Source organism: Eulemur rufifrons, chromosome 8, assembly GCF_041146395.1.
Source record: "Eulemur rufifrons isolate Redbay chromosome 8, OSU_ERuf_1, whole genome shotgun sequence".
In the NCBI taxonomy this organism is placed as follows: Eukaryota; Metazoa; Chordata; class Mammalia; order Primates; family Lemuridae; genus Eulemur; species Eulemur rufifrons.
The window spans coordinates 46,298,852-46,324,315 of record NC_090990.1 but is presented as its reverse complement, the minus strand read 5'-3'; the positions used below and the strand labels follow the sequence as shown (position 1 = coordinate 46,324,315).

At 38.3% G+C, this 25,464-nt stretch overlaps 1 protein-coding gene across 3 annotated transcripts in view; it reads right to left on the bottom strand.

The window, feature by feature from the left end:
- Positions 1-25,464, bottom strand: part of NFIA (nuclear factor I A) — a 544,742-nt gene that overhangs the window by 60,483 nt on the left and 458,795 nt on the right. For all 3 annotated transcript variants that reach the window (XM_069480076.1, XM_069480077.1, XM_069480078.1), the window contains exon 7: positions 13,261-13,389. In XM_069480076.1, the coding sequence (XP_069336177.1) occupies positions 13,261-13,389 (129 nt within the window). The remainder of the gene's footprint in view (positions 1-13,260; positions 13,390-25,464) is intronic.

Here is a 25,464-nt window from a genome sequence, read left to right as displayed (position 1 = left end):
TTGACCGTGCTCATGCACTAATTGCCTAAGCTGCCATCATGGCCAATGTGAAATGCGTTCAAACACCACATAACAGCTGTGATTATTGGAAACATGACGAGTGATGATTTAATGGGCAAAGTTGACAAGAATCCAGTTCCATGAAGGGAATGTAAACTTTTACATAACATGCAAGTGATACCATGAGATGAGATGAAGAAAGAAAAATCAAAACAATTATTTGAGAATAAAAACCAACCACCATAGATTAGATGATTACAGAGGTTAACAGAAATGGAAAGGGAATCCTCTAATGATCTGTTGGAAGTGAAATGGAATTACAAACTGCAGTCCTGCAAAAGAACTTCAAAAATAAAATCCATGCAGCTGCTATTATATAGCCTCTTGGAGAATGATCAACTGCTGAGACCCATGCTGTTTGCAAGTCTTTCCCTGCATTAAAAAAAGGGCAAAAAACAAGAAAATAAACAACCAAAATCTCACAATAAACATACAGCCATGGGCTGTTTTGCAGCATTTCCCTTCACCAAATTGTCAGGTTTATATCAATGTTTTAGCCCCTATTTCTGAGCAACATGATTACTAAAGCATAGGCTGCTTTGAAAGTATCCTCCTGAATTCAAAGTATCTTCAAGGGCTGAAATCTACTACTGGTAGATTTCACACAAGGAGAAGCAGCAGCATGAGAAGAATCAGTCTGGTGTTTGAAGTCAGGGGACCAAGTTTTACTCCTAATGTGGGTATCATCCAGCTCTGTTCCTTAGTTTCCTCTCCTGGAAAATGGAAATCATACTTTTCATATGGTTTTTAGAGCTCAACTATTCTGGGTTTAAAATCATTCACTCCCTATGTTAATTTTGGCAAAGTTATTTAACATTTCTGAACCTATATTTCCTTATCTGTAAATTGGGTATAAAAGCATCAATTCAAAAGGTTTTTCTGAGGATTAGAATTAATGTACATAGGTGCCTAGTATATAGTAGGCTCATTAATTCAACAAGGGTTTTGAGAATCCACTATGTGCCAAAGAGTATGCTAGACTCTGGGTTATTTATGTTCTCAGGATTGTTTTTAGAATAAATTAAGATATATGGAAAGTAATCAGGATCACGCAATGCAATGATGCAACACCAGATAATTGAGAATCAAGAGTCAAACTGTTTTCAAGTTACCCTGGAGGTCCGTGGCACGAGCTAATAGTGATTTTCTGAGGCCTGGGTTTTACTTGTGCTCTGCAAGCACTAATGGCAGGAACCAGTCACAGCTAGTGAGTTAGCTGAGCCCGCTGCCCAGTGCTCAGGACGGCTCTGCTGCAGTCTCCTGCAGCGGATGGCTATTATTTTTGCCTGCCCAGCAGTCTTTCACCTTTTCGTCTGGAAACAGAGCTCTAATGTTTCTTTGGGGAACTCTCTTTCCGTCAGCCTCAGTGTGCGTGGTTAGGGTGGGTTTCACCCTGCCCTCTGGCTCCATGGGTGGGCATGCAACCCAGCCTGCACCAGGGAGGAACCCTATTATCTTTTAAACATGAAGATTGTTTTAAAAGTGAGCAAATGACCCAAACCAGGGCAATCACAGTCATAAGCATCCAGGAGTAGGCCCTTTGCTAGAACTATTGTAAAAAAGCTGCCTTATTTCCCCCCTTGGGATTATTAAATTGGTGGGAATTAAGCCTGGAGCTGCTCGTACCATCTGTGCCACAATCTGAGATTTAGCCTAAGAATGAGGCTCACAAAGAGGACAGCAGAACTGAGAAAGAGATAGACAGAGAAAGGGAAGGAGAGGTGGGGGAAGGTATTTCTGAAGGTCGTACCTGAACAGCTGGATCCATCTCTACCTGAAGCCATACATTGCTAGATTCTTCAGTCATATAAACTCACCCATTATTTTCTTTTGGGGGAGTGGAGGGGTGGTCAAACAATTTGGTTGGATTTTTTTCACTTATGAGAATCTTTTGCTTGAAAGAGTCCGTGTTAATCTATCTCCTGTTCATTACCCAGTTTGCAACAATTTGACGACTCTTATTATGACACTCAGGAATTTGGGGATTCAGGAAGATCTAGAGATATCCCTCAGGGATACCAAGGTTTTTAAAATTCATATTGCGTGCCAACAGAAGGATCCACACAACCTGGCCTAAGTAAATTCAAATCTCCACAAATACTTCAAATACTTGTGCTATAGTATCCCTCAGTCTTCTTTAAGTCCCCTCTCATTAATCTGGAGTAATCATTTGTTTAAAGCCTGTCTGTTCTGCTAGATTGGAAGGGCAGGACCGGCTTGTCTAGCTTGTTCATTAGGGCCTAGCATAGTGCGTGGCAGATGACAAGTGCCCAAGATTATCTGCTGAATTGACTCTTACAAATAACAGACTCTTGTAAACAACAAAGGGGCTTGTCCCTTTAGCGAGAGCCATGCCTGAACGAAGGCAGGTCAGAGTGATGCCTCCACCGTGGCCAAAGGGCTCCCCGTCACGGGAGAGGGACCACTCGCTTCACTGGGGAGGTTCCCCTGTTCTTGCAACAAGAGAGCTGGGATGGGGTAAGTGGGTTTGCTCCCTTTCCTGAGACCACATCTCTTCTAGGCATGCGTGGCTCCTCCCCGAGAGGAGAAACACATTCTTCCCTCTACACCAACACGAGCAGGTAGAAGGAGAGAACTGGGGATGCAGAGTGAGGAAAGAAAGAAGTGAGACTCATCGCAAGAGAACCACATACAAGGAAAGCAAATAACAATGTAGGGACAGGGGAGTCTGAGAGATGATGGACATTTATTGGATACTTACTGCATACCAAGCCCTTTATATATATCATCTCACTTCCTCTTCCATTAACACTTTCCAGTTTGGGACAGATGGAAAAACCAAGACCAGCAGAGGACGAGTGACTTGCACAAGCTGACACAGATCTCTGCGGCTGGTTGGGATTTGAATTCTATCCTGGCTGACTCAAAGCCCACACTCTTTCACTGAACTCTGCTGCTCCCATTTATTTTCCAGAGGGCAAATGGTTTATTTTCTTTCAGAAATTTTCATGCATAGGCTCCTTATATTATAATAGAACCCGGCAACTTTGATGATCTTCACGTGTGTTTAATGTAAGAAAAGGAAATTGTGCTGGGTGTGGTGGCTTGTGCCTGTAGTCCCAGCTACTCAGGAAGCTGAGGCAGGAGGATTGCTTGAGGCCAGGAGTTTGAGACCACCCTGGGCAACATAGCAAGACTCTGTCTTCAAAAAAAAAAAAAGGAATTGTTTGGGGAAAAAAGCAGCCACCATTTTATAGGAAGAAATGGCAAATGTAAATTTACTGCAAAAATATAAAGTTTAAAAAAGATTTCATACACATGGGTGATTAAATGTGCTCGTTTCAACAACACAAAGGATGCAGCCTGGAAGGGGTGACTCTCAGTGATATTGCAACCACATTAATAGGACCGCACATTCCCATTTTGAGTATCAGCACTCGCCCCACTTTTCCTACATGGATGATAAGCTGATACTACATAAACATTGTTAAAGCTACAGTTCCATGCTACAGTAATTCACTTAACTTTAACATGATTTATGATTCTGTCAATAGGAAGGTTGAAAACCTTGCACTGAAGCTTAAATGTGAGCTTCATATTTAAAACAGTAATTGTGTGTGTGCGTGTGTGTGTGTGTGTGTGTGTGTGATAGAAGAAACCATTCCACATAAAGAGGAGATACAAGTTCAATCTTGAATTTTTTATTCTACGCTGATAAAACGAAAATAATGAGTCTAAACATGGAATCAACATTAGATTAAGCTAAACCAGAAGGAAAGAACTACTAGCAACTTATCTGATTCTGCGAGTTACAGTCCAACTGGATGATACCCGAAGTCCTATCAATGAAGGGATTTCTAAGAAACCTTGCTCAGAACCAGCGTGTTCACTGTGGATGCACATGTTGGTCTATGATGTGTGTGTGTGTGTGTGTGTGTGTGCACACGCATCAGGGGGGCACGTGGGCCTGTGTGTGAGTGAAAGAGAGATTGCGAGAAACGGGCAACGAATTCCAAGGGAAAGCAGCTCTCTTTGTCAAGATGAGTTGAAATCTAGGTCCACTTGGTTAATCACTCTATTCTCTCCAGCACTCACCCTGGGGGCCTTTTTGCCTCTTTAAGAGATTAAGGAGCCAAGTGGTCTCACTGCTCTAACCTGTCCTCCCTGGGACAACATATTAACATGATTCCACTACGGAAGAGCTCTCTTTAGAAGTTTGCTGCAGGGATGACAAATTAACCCAGCAGGGTGTCCCACACATCTATCACAGTACAAATTATTAGTGTAATAGAGCTTTTAGTTATGCATTTATCTAGTAATTATTGAACATTACACAAAACCAAGCTGAGCAGCCATGGCCCTTTATGAGGTTGGCTCGGTGGGTGGCCTTACAGTTAATTTAGGATAGTTCTCCACTAGGCAGTTCACTTGCAGACAAATTAGCTAAACAGCCTTCTCCTTTAAATATTTTCCATGTCACAGTGAAACCCTTTACAATACAATAAAGGTACAGTTTTAATTACACGCTTCCTGACTTTTGTTTAGTTGTAGTTTTAAAACATTTGCTGGCTCTCTGTTTTCCTTTGGCTGGGCAGTAATAGCTGGTTGTAAGTATCTGGCTAATGAATTTAATAATTTCCTGAACTGGGACTTAAAGAGCCTTTGCTAAAAAGCTGTTTTTCCTCTTTACTGTCTAGCTACTTCAAATCCCTTCGACGTTTCCCATTAGGCTGGGCACTGGCACTTGAGCTAACCTTGACCGACACTCACAAGCCCTCCTGTTTCTTCTCTGTTCCATGCTCCTCAAAGGTGGTACTTGTTAGGTCTGTGATGCCTGCGTTTGAAAATCAATTGTGGCAATTCTTCCTGGAGAATGACAACGTAATGTTTGCTCAAATGACACACTCCAATAATAAATAAACACCTTGCGTCTGCTGGCAGATTATTTCAGCTCCTTGTTAGCAACAGGTACTTAATTGCTTCTCATTTTCCTGAGATGATTCAATTGCACTAAACCAGGAGAGACAAATTAGATTCAGTTGAGCACCAGCATGTTCTGCAACTAAGTTAAAAGCTTTCCTAAGAGGCAGAGAAGTTTGCGGATATGCTAGGAGAAAGCTGAACAAACCTAGCACTTGAGGGCCTATGCCAGGGGGCGGGGGGTGCTGTGGATATGCTAAGAGTGAAGCATCAGGGATGGATATTCCTTCTGGAGGACCCTTAGTTGGGACAGAAATATTTTAATGCCACAGATAATATTCTATAATTTTGAGCTCATTTCTCTTAATGCCTATCAAGGTAGAAGCTCTTAATTAAAACCAAACAAATATATCTTGAGCACTTAAACATGCTATATGCCTTCCTACATGCTGCCAGATATATGCACTTGAATATTATATTATTATTACACAAGGGAAACAGAAAAAAAAACTCCCTATTATTCCCAAACTTTGTTTGCCTTCAATCAAATCCATGCATTCATTCATTTCTTCAACAAATATTTATTGAGTGCTTTCCTTATGCCAGGCACGAGGCTGAGGGATTCAGAGATGAGTAGTAAAGACGTGATCCCTGCCCTAACGGGCCCTGCCCTACATGTAGGGGTAACTGCAGCCTTCGTACTTTGCCTCTTTTTCCCTGCTCATCTATTATTGTCTACGCACATTATGAATCCACACTCCTCCAACCTTTCCTGGTGACCCCAACTTCCCAAAAGGTGATCTTAATTCTCATATTTCTCTGCAGTATATTTTTCTTGGCTGAACTGGGAGATATTGTTGACTTCAGACCCTCAGATGTTTCATCACTAAGAGTGGGATCCCTGTTGGGCCAGGAGGATCATGGACTTAGAGAGGTTTATAGAGCATATAAACTTCTGACTGCCTCTCCAAACAGAAACTGCAATGATTCTTTGAAAGCTGCATAATAAATCTTTGGTTTATATGGCTATTGTTTTTGTGTATCTTATGCATATTTTCAGAATCAGGGCAATTTTATTCCTAAACTCCCTATGGGTTTTCTTTTTCCTTGACTTATAAAGAAGTGGGGGTTAACCTCGTGTTCGCATTTTGTATGTCAATTCCTCGCTACTTAGTTATCTAATCGCATGACGTGTTTGCTGTTGCTGTGTTTTGCATGCTTACACTGAGAAGGCAAACTGTTTGAGAATGGGGTGCAGTGCCAAACACCATGCAGTTCTCCATCAGGACGCTCTTCCCCTTGTCTCCCGCAGCACCCTGTGCTTGTCCTAGCAAAGTAACACAACTGCTGGTTTTCTCATGCACCAGGAGGTTAAGCACTCTGAGGACAGAATGCATGCTTCTCTTGTTCACTCTATTCAACAAGCTAGTAGAGCACCTTGTATAAGTGCTTGATAAATATTTGTGGAAAAAGTTAATGGGTCCCCAGATGGTAATGAGAATCTGCAAGCTAATTTCAATATTGAAAAAAGCCAAACTCACCTTGAAAAGTGTTTTCGAAGTGACTTAACTCCTAACAGAAACCCTGCATTTACCAGTAGCAAGGATTCACGGGCTAATAAAAAAAGGCTAAGTGATTTGTTTATGGGTGCTATTAAAAAAACTCAGTGTGATAACACAGGTTAGGTCATGACAATCAAAAGATCTAAACGGCTATGTTATGTCTTTGACTAATAAAAAATGTGAAAACAAACTAATTGTTTAAATAAATGCAGTTTTTTTTTTTTTTCTCCCCATGGGGAAGAAAAAGGTAGAAACTACTGGTATGGTGGAAAAGGCACTGAACTGGAGACTTGATTTCTAGTTCTGGTTCTGGCCAGCATTTATTCCATATCTGTAAAAATAACGTGGAATATGTTGCTAACTACTGGCCAGCATATTTCTCTCCTATTTACCCTCTTATGAAACCCTAATTTTATATAGGGTGGCAATATGCTCAGCCAAAACTTTAGAGTTTCCAGCCTCCCTTGCAGCTAGAGGTGATCATGTGACATAGTTCTGACCACACTGTGCAAGACTCTATAAACGGTGGCCGAATGTGGTAGCCGGTACTTTTCCTCCTCACCCTTTCCCTTCTTTCTGCTTGGCACGCAGATGCAAGGCAGGAGTGTGGTGCCCATACAGTGACTCAGCACAAAGATAAAAACAACCCACTGAAGCATGGCTAGGAGAGGAAATCTCCAACTTTGATGGCACCGTGGTAGCATCACAATAGCCTTGAATCACAAACTTGCTTTTATATGAGAAATATATGACTCCTAATTTTCTTAAGTCACTGTTCAGTCAGATTTTCTGTTCCTTTCAGCCAAACACATTCTTTGTTGACACAAGGAACACATTAGACCAGAAGATTCCCAGACCATAATTCTTTCCAGTCTGCCTCCCAATGTGTATAGTGCAGGCTCCTCCTTCTTTATAAATCTCTAAAGCAGAGTTATTTTACTTAGTGCAGAGTATTTAAATAAGTATTATTCATTATCTTCTTGTTTTTGAAAATAGCAAAGACTTTCAGCAGAAAGATAAGTTTCCAGAAGACTTAAACTTTCAAGAAACTTTAAAATATCAATGATGATTACTCCAAATAATTCTCAAAAAGAGTTAGACCCTTTAGTCCAGGCGCTATGGCTCACACCTGCAAACCTGACCCTTTGGGAGGCCAAGGCAGAAGGATCACTTAAGACCAGGAGTTTGAATAGGACTTTGAAACCAGCCTGGGTAATACAGTGAGACCCTGTCTCTATAAAAAACAATTTCCTAGGTGTGATGGTACATGCCTGTAGTCCCAGCTACTCGGGAGGCTCCTGGGAGTTTGAGATTGCAGTGAGCTGTGATCATGCCACTGCACTCTAGCCCAGAAGACAGAGCAAAACTCTGTCCAAAACCAAAACAAAATAAAACAAAAGCAAAACAACAAAACAGAGTTAGACCCTTTATCAGTGGTCCCCAACCTTTTTGGCAGCAGGGATGAGTGAGCAATGGGGAGCAGCTGTAAATACAGATGAAGCTTTGCTCGCCCACTGCTTGCCTCCTGCTGTGCAGCCTGGTTCCTAACAGGCCAAGGACCAGAACCGGTCCACAGCCCAGCGGTTGGAGACCACAGCTTTAGATTATCAGGCAAACTTACAACTCCTGAAAAGGCAAAGGGGAGAACAAAGTTTTTTTTTTTTTTTCTCCAGTTATCATGCATATGATAAATTGTCATAATTAAATACTTTATTATGGTTACAATTTTAAGTAGTGGTACAAAAAAGTCTTTGAAAGCCCAATCTCTCAGTTTAAAGTGCACAGTAACTGTAATAATGTATAATGATGTACAAATGCCTTTACTGAAATTTAATATCTTCCCCCACCTGCAGGATATTTCAAAATAGTTTAACCTCTTTACCTACTCTTAACCACATAGAGAAACAGGTGGCAAAATATTATCCCCATGGTACAGATGGCCAAACTGAGGCCACAAGGTTAAGTGATTTATCAAAGCCACAAAGAGAGCCAGTGCCAGAGAGGGGATTCATTTTCAGAAACCACATGTCTCTATCATTACAATGTAAACAGGGAAGTGGTTGGAACAGCACAAACTAAGAAAAATCATAGCTTTTAATATCGAATCTTTATTTAGATAATCTTGTACAAGTTTTCTTTGGATGAAAGGCCATCGCACTTTCTTATCTCTGCCATTCCTTATAAAGCAGTACCGTGTAAGCTATCAAACATTTCTCACCCTTGGCTCTTCCCAAGCAGTAAGAACCTACCAGGGTCAGGGAGGGGACGAATGTCTTTTGTGTGCATTTATATGCAACTTGACTACTTTTCATTCATTCAACCAATATTTGAGCATAAAACCCACTGTGTGAGGCACAATGAAGATAGCGAAATATATGTTACATATATAAGTTCCTTTTGGAGGTTTCACTCTAGGAGGGCAATGAAACATGTACATTAACTAACAAAGCCAGACACAGTTGGTGGAGTCGATGTGCAGACAGGAAAGGCTGCAGGAGTTTAAGGAGTGTGAGATGATGGCAAGCTGGGTGGAGCAGGGGAAATTTCATGTCAAAAGTGGTACTTGAGGCCGGGCGCGGTGGCTCACGCCTGTAATCCTAGCACTCTGGGAGGCCGAGGCGGGTGGATCGCTCAAGGTCAGGAGTTCGAGACCAGCCTGAGCAAGAGCGAGACCCCGTCTCTACTAAAAATAGAAAGAAATTATATGGACAACTAAAATATATATAGAAAAAATTAGCCGGGCATGGTGGCGCATGCCTGTAGTCCCAGCTACTCGGGAGGCTGAGGCAGTAGGATCGCTTAAGCCTAGGAGTTTGAGGTTGCTGTGAGCTAGGCTGACGCCACGGCACTCACTCTAGCCAGGGCAACAAAGTGACACTCTGTCTCAAAAAAAAAAAAAAAAAAAAGTGGTACTTGAGCTGGTCTTGGGGATGGGAAAAGTGTTTATAGGCGAAGGCAGTATGGACAGTAGGGGATTTTCAAAGCCTGGATGAAAATGGATTACGTTTCTAGGCACTATATGAATGACTACAAATACATGATTTCATTAGCTCCTTGTGTAATACTTACAATTCTTTCAATATAGAGATTATGATCTCCAATTTAGAGATGAGAAACCTACAGTTCAGAGAGGTACAGTAACATACCAAGTGGAGGACAATGATTTCAAACACTGGTCCATGTGACTCCCTGAGCTTTTGTGTTTTTACACTACTATAGACTAAATGTTTGTATTCTCCCTAAGTCCCTATGTTGAAATCCTAACCCCCATGTGATGGTATTAGGTAGGGAGGCCTTTACAAGGTCATGAGGGTAGACCCCTCATGAATGGGATTAGTGCCTTTATAAAAGAGATCCCAGAGAGCTCCCTGGCCCCTTCTGCCATGTGTGGACATAGCAAGAAGACAGCATTCTATGACCCTCGCCAGACATGGAATCTGCCAGAGCCTTGATCTTGGACTTCCCAGCCTCTAGAACTGTGAACAGTAAGTTTCTTCTGTTTATAAGCCACCCAGTCCATGGTATTTTGTTCCCCAACCAGACAAAGACAACAGCTATGCTATGCTGCCTCACTCTAAGGCCCTACTTTTTTGCCTTTGCTTTGCAATCTTCCAAGAGAAGATTTCTTTGTAAAATTTGGCCACTGAATTTCCAAATATAGCTTATGTTTACAGTCAAAAATAGGGCACTTTTTTTTTTTTTTTTTTACTGAGTTTACCTTGCTTTGCTATAACTCTGTTAAAATATCTCCTCTGTCCTGAGCACTGAGATGTGTTAAAGAGTTATTGCTTACTAACTGGTGCTTGGTGCTTGTGTGGTTGAGGCTTTCCCATGAGAAATGTTAGGGAAGGCAGCAGAAGGCTTGTAACCTGGTGCTAACCAGAGGTGAACACACCAGGGGATTCTGAGCAAGAGAACAGTAAATGGCCTTCCCTGAGCCCCACCCCCATCTCCTAAAGACCTAATAAAGGAAACACATTTCTTCAAAGCCCTTTTAAAGTTTGATTTTCTAATGATTTCCCATTTGGGGTTGTGACAGCTCCATGCAATAAAAGAAGCATCAGAGGTTGCATTCTCCTTAATGTGCTCATGTCACATCTATGCCATACTGACTTCCCGTTCCCCTGTCCTTCCTCAACTTTGGCCTCATTGTCCTAAAACACCAAGTCTTAGTCTCAAATGTGATATCATTCCAAGCACTAGCTTTCCAGCTAGTTCAGAGAAGAATGAAAGGGAATACAGTACCTGTAGCAAATACTTCTTAAATAATGAGAGGCTGAATTCCAACCTTTTAAAAATATCTTAGCAAAAAAAAAAAAAAAAAAAGTCTTATGTTAGCCTGTCTCAACTCTATGATTCTTACCACAAAGATGCAACTGAAGAGTTTCATCACAACTATTCCAATTCCCTTCACCAGACCACCAAGCGGGGGTGGGGTGCAATAAGAATGGGTACCTGAGCAGACTTTCCAGAAAGGAGAACCGAGGATGCTGGGAACCATCTTGAATTCTGGTGAAAACAAAGAATCTTTGGTATTCCATAATTCTCACACTAGGCATCTTTCTCTTTTCCTCATATACAGTTTTATGACTATGAACAGGAGATCAAAACTGATTGTGCTGTGGGCTAAGGAGGTCCATTCTGGTTCAAACCAGCATGGACCATTTTAGCAAATGTGCTTAGTTGTCTAGCATGAAGCAGCTCCCAATCATGTACCCATGAGTAAGTGCTGTTACGATACTTTCTAGAATTAGAGTTTTAAGGCAAGGTACATATTAGGCACTCTCACTATTTATTGACTAAATGATAATGTACACATATGATTTATGCTCTTCATAAGTCCTCACAAATTTTTTTATTGTAGTTCCTGTAGAAGAATATAAGACTGAGAGGAAAGGTTCATTCAAAAGTAGTATTGTACCCATTCTAATGAAGACATTAAAAACCCACAGGCAAAGAGGTAGTTTACCCAACTCTCCTGATTGCTAGCATACTGTCCTTCCCAGTTCTTATTACAATAACTCGCTACACCATGACTCTTCCTTTGTTTGGAATGCTCTCCATTCGTATAAGCATCTTTTAAGATTGGACTTCAACATTACGTACACATTGAATTCTCTTTATTTAATACAAAGTGATAAGTAATAGCACATTCCACATCATCTTCCAATTACTTATTTCCTTGTGTGTCTCTCTCCTGCACTAGGTGTACGCTCTGTGAGGACAGGAACCACTGGCCCCGGTGTCTACACAGGCACTCGGTAAATCCTTGTCTAATGAATGAACGAATCTCCACAGTTCCCTCTCTGTGCTCCTGCAGAAACTGTTACTTTGAACATTCATTTAGCATTTAGAATATGTTAACCTGGCCATAAAAAGATGAGAGACAACACAAGCCTTATCTCCCTGAGACCATAAATATTCCGACCAAAAGGGCTTCATATCTCTGCTTCCCCACTACAGTTTAGATGCTCAATGAACATTAACTATAAATACAATATCATATTTGTATCTAAAAAGACTTATTTTGGGACCTTATAATCCAATTCAGATGCAGGTTTTTGAATTAAAAAATCAATCTATCTATCTATATAGAGAGAAAGCCTCTCTGATTATACCACACACAAAGATGAAATAATAAGGGATCTTGCTACCAATGATCACAAGATGTTTAAGGATGAAGTAAGTAAGTTTTCATGATTGTGGATATAGAAATTGCTTCACATCATAGTCAGAATGCTTATTTTCGTCAGTGTGACTTCCATGTGTGCACTGGACAGCCCTCTTACCTGCCATATTTCCCTGAGACGCACACAGAGTATTTATAAAGGGATTCAGATTTGTGGGACTAACACTGAGATTGATGCAAGAAATATCAGTTTCCCCAGGCGTATGTCAAAGCAGACAAGAGACCATAACTTTCTAGGATGTTTTATGATACCAGCTGGTAGATCACAGACCTACCTAAACGGAAATCTGATGGAAGAAAGCAAACGTGGTTACAATTATTCATACGCCTACTGTGGGAGTTTCATAAACAAAATAATAAATATTTTCATCGTGCAATAAGATCAAGTTAAGTGATTTGCTGACATTCTCTTGAGGTTTAAAGCTTGACTTTAATGTGAAATACAAATCATATTTCTGTGGGCACATTTTAATAATAAACTTAAAAGCCTATGAGATAAAAATAATGAAAACTTTGCAATGAGAACCAAACAAACTATCTACCACTTTAAAAGGAGTGAATGAAGACTGCTCGTTAACACCCTGATGCAAACAGCCTCAACACAAAATGCTACATATTGAAATAAGGTTTCATGAAAGAGAATTAGCAGGGATTAGAGAATGAAAAAAACCTATTACTTGAAAACAGGTAACTGACCACATGGAAATAAACTCAACTAACACATGCACATGTGTGTACACACACACACGCACACACACCCTCTCACATAACTCGTAGAACAGATTTGATTTAATTCATGTTACTTCCCAACTCTTTGGAAAAATCCCCCTGGCAAAAAACGTTTTGGTTTAATGCCTTTTTGCTTTAGGAAAGGACCAAAGATTTGATGTCACACCTCTTTGGTCTCTAAAATTCCAAGGCTGTTCCTATCCTTATTAAGGATAAGAAATTGGAACACTCACTGCCCTTAGGAGCATTCTGGGGGAGTCCTCATTGTCTCTCATTTTGCTACTCTGGTTTGAAGGCCGTGATATAAGCACAACCCAGGGTCCCTGCGGAGGAGCTCACCTCTGGGTCCTGTGATGACAGGTCGGTGATGCTGTGTGAATGCCGTTCCCAGGGAGGAGGTCTGCGAAGGGGAGGGGCTGCTGAAACCAGACTTCTCCGACTTCTTCAGTGTGGTTGGAGATGGCATTCCTGGCAAGAAGGATCAGTTGATAAGTATACTTTAATGCATGGAACAGTGGCTTGTGCAACCTAAAAGATAATACTTCAAGAATTACAAAAAAAAAAAAAAAAGGAATCCACCTGTGAATAGAAAATTTGTTTTGAATTGCTTTGCATTTGTCACAGGAACAAAAAAAGGACAGTATGGTCCCCTGATAAGTTGGTCTATAATTGATTTCAATTTATTCTACTAAATCACAGACCATTTGGGGTTATTGAATCTTCTCTAATAACACAGGTTGAACTTTTCCAGTGTTGTGTGTGACTGTGACCTCTGGGACCTTAAAAAGAAGACCACCTACGCACACATGGAGACCTCACAGGCAGTCACTTCATCTTGCCAGTTACCTTACTTCAGCACCAAAGTACTTCTTCCATATTTTACATAATTTAGCTACCTTAACATAAAACACCCTCAGCAATGGCAATTCAGTTGTTTATTCAATGAATTATTTAAAATAGAAGAAAAGAAAAAATAAAAGTAAAAACATCTTAAATGCCCAACAATTGGTGACTGGTTAAATACACATGGCACAACCAATGCAAACAATACTGCAAAAGAGTAATGACATGGAAGGATATTCATAATATAATGTTAACTGAAAAAATCAATTACCAAATGGGATGTTTACTGTGACACCATTTAAAAAGGTATTTCTATGCACAGAGAAAGAACTGGAAGGAAATCGAATAAACTGTAACAGTAGTTTTCTCTCTGTGTTGGATTGGGGTGATTTGCGTTGCTTTCTTTTTGCTTATTTGTCTTTTCTACGATGAACATACATTACTTTTATGTTAAGAAAATGCAATAAAAGCTTGTTTTTAAAAATAGTATTTTTACTATATAGTCTAAGTTTTTCACAGCATTTCCAACATAGGAAATGCTTTGGGAAGAAAATAATGGGAAAACAATCCCTTGTAATTACTGGATTTGTAATGTTCTCAGCAACCATGCTGACATACACAACTGGAGGCATCTATCAGTTTGGTAGGGTGCCAATTAAAACAATGAAAATTGAGACATAAAAATAAAGGAAATGACTCCTCATCTCCACACAAGAGGACAACTTTGGGCTCTTTTAAGTTTGCAGCATAAAATCGGTCTGCAATGATGTCAGAAGAAACAAATTCCATTTTACTTATACATGTTTACCTGTGTTGTGTTCTGCGTATGACTAGAGAATTATTTGGGTGAACTGGAAAAATAAGTAACAAAAATAATAATGATATTAGCATGTAACTGTTACTGAGTAATTCCTAGGTACCATGGTATAGATATGTCCAGAAATTTAGTTAGTTTGGCCTACATCTAAGTACAGCTTTGTTATTTCTGACTGCAGATTTCCTTAATGCGATTCTACAACATGACTTTTCAAGTGTGACTACAGATCCTATGAGGACAGAGACCATGTCTGCTTTGCCTCCCTCTATGTTTAAGACATCTATCAAAAGCTCTGGAACATACCAAGGTCTGAAAAGGTATTTAAACTACTTGTACAGTTCTTAGTTTTATCTGTGGCTTTACTAACAGATGCTTGGACATAACAAAACTTGGGGTTTTGACTCCAAAGAAAGAAACAAATTGCAAATTGGTAAGCACATTTGCATAGTCAGACATGAATACAGTATGAATACAATGATATCTTATTAATTTGACAAACGTGAATCAGATCCTTTCTAGATCAATATCCATTTGTGATCTGAATTAAAAACAAAGTCACTAAGTCGAGTGACTTTAGTTGTATTTGCTTGCTTGTTGAATCAGTAACCAGTCATACCATATCAATGTTCCAACATGGGATGCATTGAGGTTTTGGATGAACGTTCACTGCAACTAACCTAAGCTGTGGTTATCATCATGTAATTACATTAGGGAAGAGATTTCAAATAAAAAAAATTAAAGAAATAAAGCTACAAAAATGTAAATAAATCTCCTAAGTCACCCAAACCTCTCTTGTGCAAACCAGTTTTTAGGTTGTCAACCAGTCTACTGATTTAAATTCAGTCAAATGCCTGGACTATGTGTCATGAAACAGAAATAGAATAGAAAATGAAAAATGTCCAAACTTGAAGATGGCAGATTTTTTTTTTTTTTTTGGACAATGGAATCACTGAGGAAATACAGTTATCTGAACTAATGTTATTAAAGATAGCAAATGTTTGGACTCAAGAAGAAGTTATTACTTCTTTGAAAAGTTCATGCTTTCCAATCCATGTCATTTTAAATACTGCAGAAATATTGACATGATTTAAATCCACTGTTTATCCTTTCAAAAGAGGAATTATAAGTAAAATCTAGGCCATAACAAGTATCAAGAATGATCAAGTTGGTATATGAATTTAAAAAACAGTAAAAGTTAAATCCTTTTTGAAAGGGTTAAAGAGGAAAGAAATACTGTCAGCATGCAAGAACAAGCCAAACCATGTATAATCTTCTAAATTTATCATAGTCGAGTAATATGAACCCTAAGGCTATCATGAATCTCAAAATTACTTTGTGTTTTCAATTTTTAAAGACTCGTATTGAGCACATTTCCTTATTATATACTTTAATATTTTCTCTACATGCATAATGTATGTTTTGGTTAATTTGCTTCGTATACTTAATTGACCAGACAAAATTTCAAAATGCTAGTAAACTGCTCTATGTTAAAAGTTAGAGAACATTAATCTTGGCTTTTATTTTTGAAATCAAACTTGGTTCTGTACATGACTTTAAAAATAAACTCCTCATTAAAATCTCTTTTGGCAATTATCTATGCACAACTGTTACACAATTACTGTACAGATTAGTGACTGGCTTTCTCCTAATGAATCAAAACTTTGATTTCAATGTATTTTCAAGGAGTATCAGATTTTTTTTTTAAAAAAGATAAAGTAATGCTACCCCTTTTCTGAAGCAAACAAAATATTACTTCAAAGTTCAATACAGAAAAATAAAGAATTTTACAGCAGGAGAAGCAAACATGTAGCATGTTTTGTTTCAATGGGACACTTCATCCTTTTGATTGGTATAAAAAACCCAGTGGTGGTAAACGGAACTGGAGATAGATTTCAAGAAACATTTTTGGCTTGTCATTGGTTTTCTAAACATCCAGACTTTCTGAATTTTTCTCCATTGTGCCATTTTTCTAAGCCACCTGAGTCATTCCCAATTGCGTTCAGTAGACAAAGGCAAACATACATGGAATTCTAGTCATTTAGTGGCTCTGATCCCTGGAGGCACTTGTAAGTGTGAAGCCCAACAAGAAAACCTTGAAAATATAGGCCAAATACAGTATTCGCAAAGATTCCTTTAGATTCATCATTGATATTTGTGGTAGTCAGAATTCTAAGATGGTTCCACGGTTTGTGGCCCCTGGTGTACATACCCTCACCTTGCATGTGGTCGGTACTTGTGAATATGATGGCTGTCACTATTGTGATAAGGTTTTGTTATACTGCAAAGGCAAAGGGACTTTTGCAGCTATATTAATAATAAGGCTCCTAATCATGTGACTTTGAGTTAAGGAAAGGAATATTATCCCCGGTGGCCCTTACCTAATCAGGTGAGCCCTGTAAAAGAGGAACTAGAAGTCAGAGAGATTCTCCTTCAGGCTTTGAAGAAGTCGGCTGCCACGTTGTGAGAGGGCCATATGGCAAGGAACTACAGTCACCTCTAGGAGCTGAATGGGGCTCCTGGCTGACAGTCAGCTTTCAGAAATTTGGGACCTTAGACCTAAAGCCACAAGGAACTGAATTCTGTCAACAATCACGAGAATTTGTAAGAGGACCTCAAGCTCCAGAAAGGAAGGCAGCCTGGACAAAATTTTAATTGCAGCCTTATGAGACCCAAGCAGAGGGCCCAGTTAAGCTGTGCCCAGATTCCTGACCCAGGGAAACTGTGAGATAATAAATAAATGTGAGTTGTTTCAAGTTGCAGAATTTATGACAATTTGTTATGCAGCAATAGAAAACTAACATATTCAAATATGACTATTGCCAATGCAACAAATGTGTATATTAAAGTGCATGCTAATTAGTCTCTAGAATTCCAGATGTTTCCATTATTTTCACCTAATCCACCCTAGATTGTGAGATTTTTTTTTTTTTCATTAGCCTACACTAACCCAGAGAAAATGGTAAGACATCTTTTTAGAAAAGGGGCTAGGAAGTTGTTATTTCTAAGGGCATAAACACTTTTGAAATTTTTATTTCTCCCTGATTCTTTCAAGCAATATCAATAATAAATCAGATTAAATGATATGAAAACTCAAAATTAATTCTCGGGGTCTCATAAGAAATCAAGGTTCATCTTAGGTAATTTTTCATTGCAACCTGGTATTATAAAAAATAAAAAGAAGAAACAGGGAAAAATCTTAATTAATTTCACCTCTCCTCCACCCCCAAATTATGAGATTTACCAAACACTTTGTCATGAATTCTATAGTGACAATGGTAAAGGACATACTATAGGACTGATTAGAAAGTACAGGTCTATTCTTTGCTTGAGAAAACTGCTTAAAGGGAGTATTTTTAGGATTCAAAGGAGCTACAATATTAAAATATTAATGGGAATTGGGGAGAAGGAAAGTATCACCATAAACTATGATCATTCCAATGACCACGGAATAATATGCTGGATTTTTTAAAAGGAAAACTGTAACAAGTCAGTGTTAGTGCTTACTTTGTTAGAGCACTTATTTAAAAATTCATTCTATCAGAATGCTGCTAAGGATAATAGGACCTTATCTAGTCTGTTGCAGGAGTTTGGGAGATGTAATTCAAGTTGTCAGAGAAGATTTAACTGGTATATGTTCCTTTCTTCAAAGTGTCAAAGTCAAGAACAAGAACAGAAAGTTTAGTTTCAATAATGTTATAGTCATGAACTATTTGAGAAAAACTCTGAAAATATGCAACCTCTGCACTTCAGTTTTTAAATAAAATACATAAGCAGGTTGGAGAAGATCCCAAAATACTGTAAGTTTGGTTGCTCATGACAGGGATATTCTCCCGTCCACTGTCATCATCTAATTCCCAATGACCCATCTTTATAACTGTTATTACCAAGACAACTATTATACCAAACCTAAAGGCTACGGGAAAACTTCACCCATCAAGTGGCCTCGAGAGCCAGGAGGCAGCTAAAGAGATAACATCTTTGCATATTGACCATTTCTAAATACTAGACTCAAAATAATAAAAGCCACAAATTATGGAGTATCTACTACGTGCCATGCACTTGCAAATATCTCAAATCCCTATGTTTTCATCTCAGATAGTTAGGGACTATTATCCTACCTACCCATACCTTAATGTTGCAGAAATTAGATACCAAGAGATGTTAAACAATTTGTCCAAGGTCATACAGCTATTCAGTGGTATTTCAGACCCAGGTTTCTCTGGTTCTAAAGCTTGTACATTTTATAAAACATCATACTACCTCATGTAGTTTCCCTAGTACACTATAAAAACAGTGTCCTATTTAAGTCAATAAAGTACATTGATAGTTGAAGTTTCTAATGTGGTTATCCAAAGGAAAAAAAATCAAAGAAAGGTTATATCAGATACAAAAGAGTATGCAAAATATAGAAGCCACTCTGAAGTATACTAAGAATCATTTATCTTATGTACTGAAGCTTTTTCTTGGTGTTAGTAGGGATCAGTTAGGATTTTATTAAACACACTGAATTTCTTATCAGTGATTCTAACTAACACAGAACCTTCACAAAATAAATATCACAGATTTAGAAGAAGGTAATGACCCAAGATGTTAAGTTGTAAAAGAGTATATATACATTTAGTATTTACAAAAGGCCTCTTGCCTATTCAACAAGTTGCTTGTCTATAAAGCCTCCTGTAAACCATATTATATCTCTATTTATGACCAGAAAGGATGAGAATTCTCTTCTTAAGACTCATTGATATTTTCCAAGCCTAAACTATATATTTTGATGCAATAATAGCTCACTTAACCAGAGGCCATAATGCTCATAGTTATTTAGAATTCAGTAGTCTTGAAAGCAAGAAAGGCCTCTGAGTGTCTAAAGTCAGCTTCAAAACAGGCAACTAAGTTGAGGCATTTAACTCATAGGAAAGTGTGATTTTACAGGAACTAAGAAAAGTGTTTCAAGGAGAACGCTGCCACTGAGTTGAATGCTATTGAGAGATCAAGTATAATGAGGATAGAAAAGGGTCCACTAGATTTGGCAACATGGATGTTTCTGATAATCTAGGAGAGTGAGGCATATGGAAGAAAGGACAGAAGGGTTTATCAAACCAACGGGAAGTGAAGAAGCAGAGAAAATGGGTATAGTCAACTTCTTCATGAAATCAGCCTGCAGAGGAGAGCAGAAATATAAGGCAGGAGCTATGGGGAGATGGAGGGAAGCAAGGGAGAGCTTCCTGAAGATGGGAGAGTCCAGCATCTTATCTGCTGATGGGAATGGCCCAGCAGACAGGCAGAACACAATGACTCTGAGGAGAGAGGATGACTAGGGAGAGAAGTCCCTAAGAAGGGGAGAGGCTACACAAATAGTAAGTAGAGAAGTCAGGATTTGAATCCAAGGAGCCTTTCAGTGTACCGCTCTACCAAGATGCCTATTTCTGGGGAAAAAATAAGTACTATTTATCTATTTTATTGGTATCAACCTATCATGAAGTGGTTTAAATTTGAGCTTATTAAAGACACTTAAACATTTTTCTTCTTGCAAACAGTCTAAGCCTAAAAATGATGCTAACTGCTATTGTGACTGTTCTTTTTACATTCAGGCATTCAGATTCCCTTGTACCTCCAGGTCTCAGTGTGGGGAACAGATAGCCTAGTCATGTCTGTCAGACTAATGGTATCAGCATAAATTTCAGTGACATTTCCCAAGCTCAGGATGAAAGTTGAGTACCAGTACCATATTTTGCATGTCACCTACTACCAGCAGATTTATGCTCAGACACATCTCTTCCAGATGCAGAGCTATACTGTGCTCTAGCAATTATCCCAAAGGCAAGAACAAAACCTTCCTAGAATGATTTCAGCTACACCTTGTGATTAGATCATCTCTAACCAGGATGTTAAATAAAGGCTGTGACTGGAGAGATTAATCTCACAGTTAAGGGACCATTCTGTTCTTGTGGGTATAAACATACGCTTGTGATGTGAGGAGGTAGTTGAAGATACTGTACTTTTCACAGATTTGTGTCCTAATGATAAAATCCATTAGGGTTCATTTTAGTGTAATTTATTATGATTAACATACTCAACAATAAAAAAGGTAAAACATTCAGACTATTCTGACTTTTAGCCTTTTTCAGTGAATAAAAATGTTTTAAAATCATTTTTATGATGGAGAGGATAAATGAAAGTTAATATAGCTTCTGAGGTTTATCCTTTTTACTCTATATGCAACCATTTAAAATGAGCTGAAAGGACCCCCCCAAAGAATTATCACATCATAAAGAAGTACAGGTAATTTAAATGGCTTGGTGACACAAGTGATTTCTTCAATTTTTAAAAAATGGGAGCATGGAGTAAAAATTATATGGATTATTCAGGAGAAAAGAAACGATGAGTTCTCTAATATATTCCAAATGTTCATTTGCGAGTGAAAATTTACAACCAGAGAGAGTAAAGAATAGACACAAAGAAAATGTCATATAAAAATCTGGTTGCTGGGCCAAAAGCAAAGTCTCTTAACTCATTAGGGGGTTTCCTCCCTTTTTAAGGTAAACACAGACACCCCAGTGACAGGACTAAAATTAAAAAAAATATTTTACATGCTCCATACATGTACAAGAGGTTGGAGATTCCCTACCTGTTCCATTTGCCCCCTAACTAACCCATCCCTTCATGTGTCAAGGGAAGGACTGATTTTGGCACAACACAGCAAACATACATATTCACAGGAGGACTAAGGATAAAAAAGAAATATCTGAAAAAACCAAATTATTTCTTTGCATAAACAGTAACTATATGATAATATAGTTACTGTTTTATTCATTCTGCTTAGATATCCAGCTGAATAGTAAAAAAACTCAATCATACATATGTTTGGTTTATATCTGCCCTGGCCAATATGGTAGCTACCAGCCACATGTAGCTACTTAAGTTTAAATTAATTCAAATTAAATGAATTTAAAAATTCAGTTGCTCAGCATAGCCACATTTCAAGTGCTCAATAGACATGTGGCTAATGGTTACAATATTATACAATACAGATACAGAACATTTCCATCATTGCAGAAAGTTTTTTTGGACAGCTCTGGTCTATATGATACCAAATAACTTGCTACTCTTTTGGTCATGCTGTACAACATTAGGTGAACCTTACTTTTATATTTTTTTTAGCACATTGTGTCCTTTTTTATGTTCCCAAAGCAAACCATATGCCCTATACAAATACAAAATTGCACAAAGGGAAAAACATGAAAGTCATTTCCTCTCTATCTCCAATGAGCTGGAGGTAACCCAGCACTCAAGGTATCTGTAAATACCCTTACAGATACTTTTCTTGGCATATAATATTAGCCTTGATGATGTGAACTTAAGTGTTTACTAAAATGTTCAGTTCTGTCAGCTAAAACATGATCGAAAGCTTGGAGCTTAAGCATCCTACTGGCAAAATTTAATTTGAAAAAGATGTGTAGCCTGTGATGTCCTGTGTTTGGGATACGCCCGCACTAGGCTCCATTAGCTCCAACGTTCCTTGGATACAAGCAGAGCACCCATCACTTTATCTAAAGTAAAAATGTGAAACTGATTGAAACATTTCATAAGGGGAAAAGAAATAAAATTTTAGGTCTCTTCAAATTGCTTGAACTGTGAAATCAAGTAATAAACACTAGAAAAGGTTCTGTCAGCTAGAATCTAGGCTTGATGTAGTCAGCATTTTCTTGCTAAACCTTATTATGGCAAAGCATTTGCTTTTTCATCTCTGTACTCTGTTCATCCCCACAAATAAACTACTTTGACCTCCACCTGTTAGTTAGTGAAATCTGCCTGCCATCCTTCAATAAACCTATTCTTTGCATGCGAAGGCCTTTGAGTCACCGAGAAAGTGGGAAGATAGAGTTGTGCAATGAATCGAGCTGATATCACTTTATAACTATTCAGTAGTTCATAGTTCAAGCTAGAAGCTACAAAGCAGAAGAAAATAGATTTTTTTTTTAAAAAGGTATTGCCTGCAGATGCTGGAAGAGGGTAATACATTTCATCACTTTAACCTCAAATTTTTCATAGAAAGAGGTTCTCTCTTGACTACTCTAATTTAATGCAGAAAACTTCTAGTCCATTCCTTATAAGAAAACCTCTCTCTAAAAGAGTTAATTTTTAGATAGATGAGCCAAAAGGTTAAAAACACTTCATTTCAAAGCTTAAAAATACTTCACGTTCAATTATGTTTATTATACTGATATTTTGCAAAACCACTAACCTCAAATGCAGCTTTATGGATGCAAAAAGACCACCTATTATTAAATACTATTTAAACAAACAAACAAAAACAACAGAAAGGGAAATAACTGTATTTATGTAACTCACATACTACATGAGTCATTTTCTGAAGCATAGTATCTGACAAAATAGTTTGCTTCTTTAACAATGACATAGCAGAAAGAAGTGCTCTGTGTAAAGTTGCACTTCTAATGATTAATGCTACATTCAACAGAAGAGATGATGTCTAATTATGTTAAATACTTATCTAAGAAGGATTAGCAGGATGTTTCTGCTCACTGTCATTCTTTGTGACAATGTAATGATAGATCCATTTACTTATGAGTGCAATTATTAAAAACCGTGCTGTTTTCTTAACTGTCTTCATATCTTGGAAATATTTTATTAAAAATTACTTATTTGACACTAAGGGTAAATGCTTGGCAGAGTTCTGCATATCAATTAAGTAAATGAGTTAGTTTCATTTAGTCAGTCTTTGTTGAGTGTCTTATTCAAGTTAGGTGAAACTTGATCATCATAATGCTTTTATATTGGAGTTAATGATTCACCCTTTTTTATCCTTGTCTTATTTGTCCAAATCCTAAAGTTTGGTTTTCACTTAAACTAAAAACTGCTCATGGCCGACATTTTCCCTGGAGTCATGATTTAACACTTCTTCTTCATATTCACACCTTTTTTTGGAACGTAACACAAGGATCCAATTTTATACAGACAACTCCCTACAGGCCAATCAGAATGGGTTGCTAGCTATATACCATATTTTGCGGCTTTTTCTACTCATGCGATGAACTTTATCCAGCACTTGTGAGCAAAAGGTCTTTATACAAGATAAAAACAAGAAAGCAAACTAAGTTGGGCACTACCACTAGGGCTGGCTAACCCCAAACCAAAAGACTGTTTCCATGTATGTCTACATAGACAGAGCTAGGTTCCTCTCTGTTTCTGTCCTTCCACTTACCAATTCTCAAATCACAATTGCCACCAACTCTGCCCTTGAACATGAAAGACAACCAAATATGGGTATTGGATGTAAGTTATTTACGGGACTGTTCCCACAAGGAAGAATTTATCTATGTTTATGGCTTTCGTCAACTGAAGGCAACTATCAAGTAGGCCAAGTGGCAGATAATGGCATTTATAATAAATTATAGCTCCGCAAAAGTCTTCAAATGTGTGGCTAGGGCAAAAACTATGTGACCTAATATAATGAGTATTTATTACAAAGATTTTTTTTCTAAACTAAAGTCATGTTAAGGCTTCAGTGCTGATGAACAAACTCATAAAAATATCAAGCACATCAAAAGGAGAAAAATTACTAGTTAAGTCTTTTGAGGATAAGATTTCTGAGAAAAAAAAAAAATCACCCACTGGAAGAAAGAACTCTTAAAATTAGAAGCAGGTGTCACCATCATGAAGTGATAAATATCAAAGAATAACTGGCCCTGTAAAGCATTCTTAAGCATCTCATGCTACTTTTAATCCTTACACGTGTATTTTGACATGAGAACAAGAAGTGCTGCTTATATAAGTCTCTGAAGAGTGTTAAAACGTGAGAGATGTTGCACAGCCATTTTGATAAACCCTCGCTTCGGCTCGGTTCATGAAATGGCTGAATGGCAGATGGCAAATTCTGACTGGCATTAAGTCGTAAGTAATCACGATATCCTAGAATTCATTAATCTTGGAAGCTAATCATAGTGAAGTGATTTCTGAGTTGGGTTAGCTAACATGGCAGAATAATCTGGTACTACAGATGACACTTCAGATTAGAAATGGATATTGGGTTGCCATTCCTTGAATGACTTGAGTACATTTCCAGCTACGCAAATGAAAACTTTATGTATACAAAGTGGAAGATCTCTGGAGATTGGAATGTTTCTTCAAAATGAAGGACAATAAAATGCTCAGACCACATTAAAACGCTGAAGTGCAGGAGTATTATCTGGATGAACACTGAACATTCACAGCTGTCTGTAAAGCCGGTTTTCCACAGTGGGCTGAACACACTGGACCAGAGGCAGAGTTCCTCACTCCAAATGGACCAGAGAATCAAGAACGAATTTAAAAATCCAAAGGTTTCGAAGGGTTTTTAATTATTAAGAAAGGGAGGTCGGTAATACTTTACTCTGAAAAGGCAAGCCATTAACTGTGTTTAATCAGCTTTCTCATTATACTCCGTTTAATTTTTCAAGTTTAAGAGATACTTTGAAATAACGTGACTTTTTTATCCCAGAAGTTTTCTCCCGTTTGAGAGACATACTTTGTGAATCAGCGCTGGACAAAGTCCTCTGCATTTTAGTACGTGGTGTGTTGTTCAGGCATCCATCAGGAAACAGTCCCTGATTTACTATGTCAACACGAGCATTTCTCGTAATCTTCTAGGATGTAATTCACCCAGCATCTCAAAATGGGTGCCATGTCTCTGATTAATTGATGAGTTTATGATGTATCTAAAATCCTTGGATGGATAGAGTTGGATAAATAGGCATTATTGTAATCCTCTGCTGAGCAGGAAAGCAATTGGGATGTGCACAGCCCCATTAGAAACTGCTACACAGCACAGGCCGAAAAGCTATTGACTCCTGGGATCTGCATCTGCCAGAGGACTTCTTTCTTCTCCC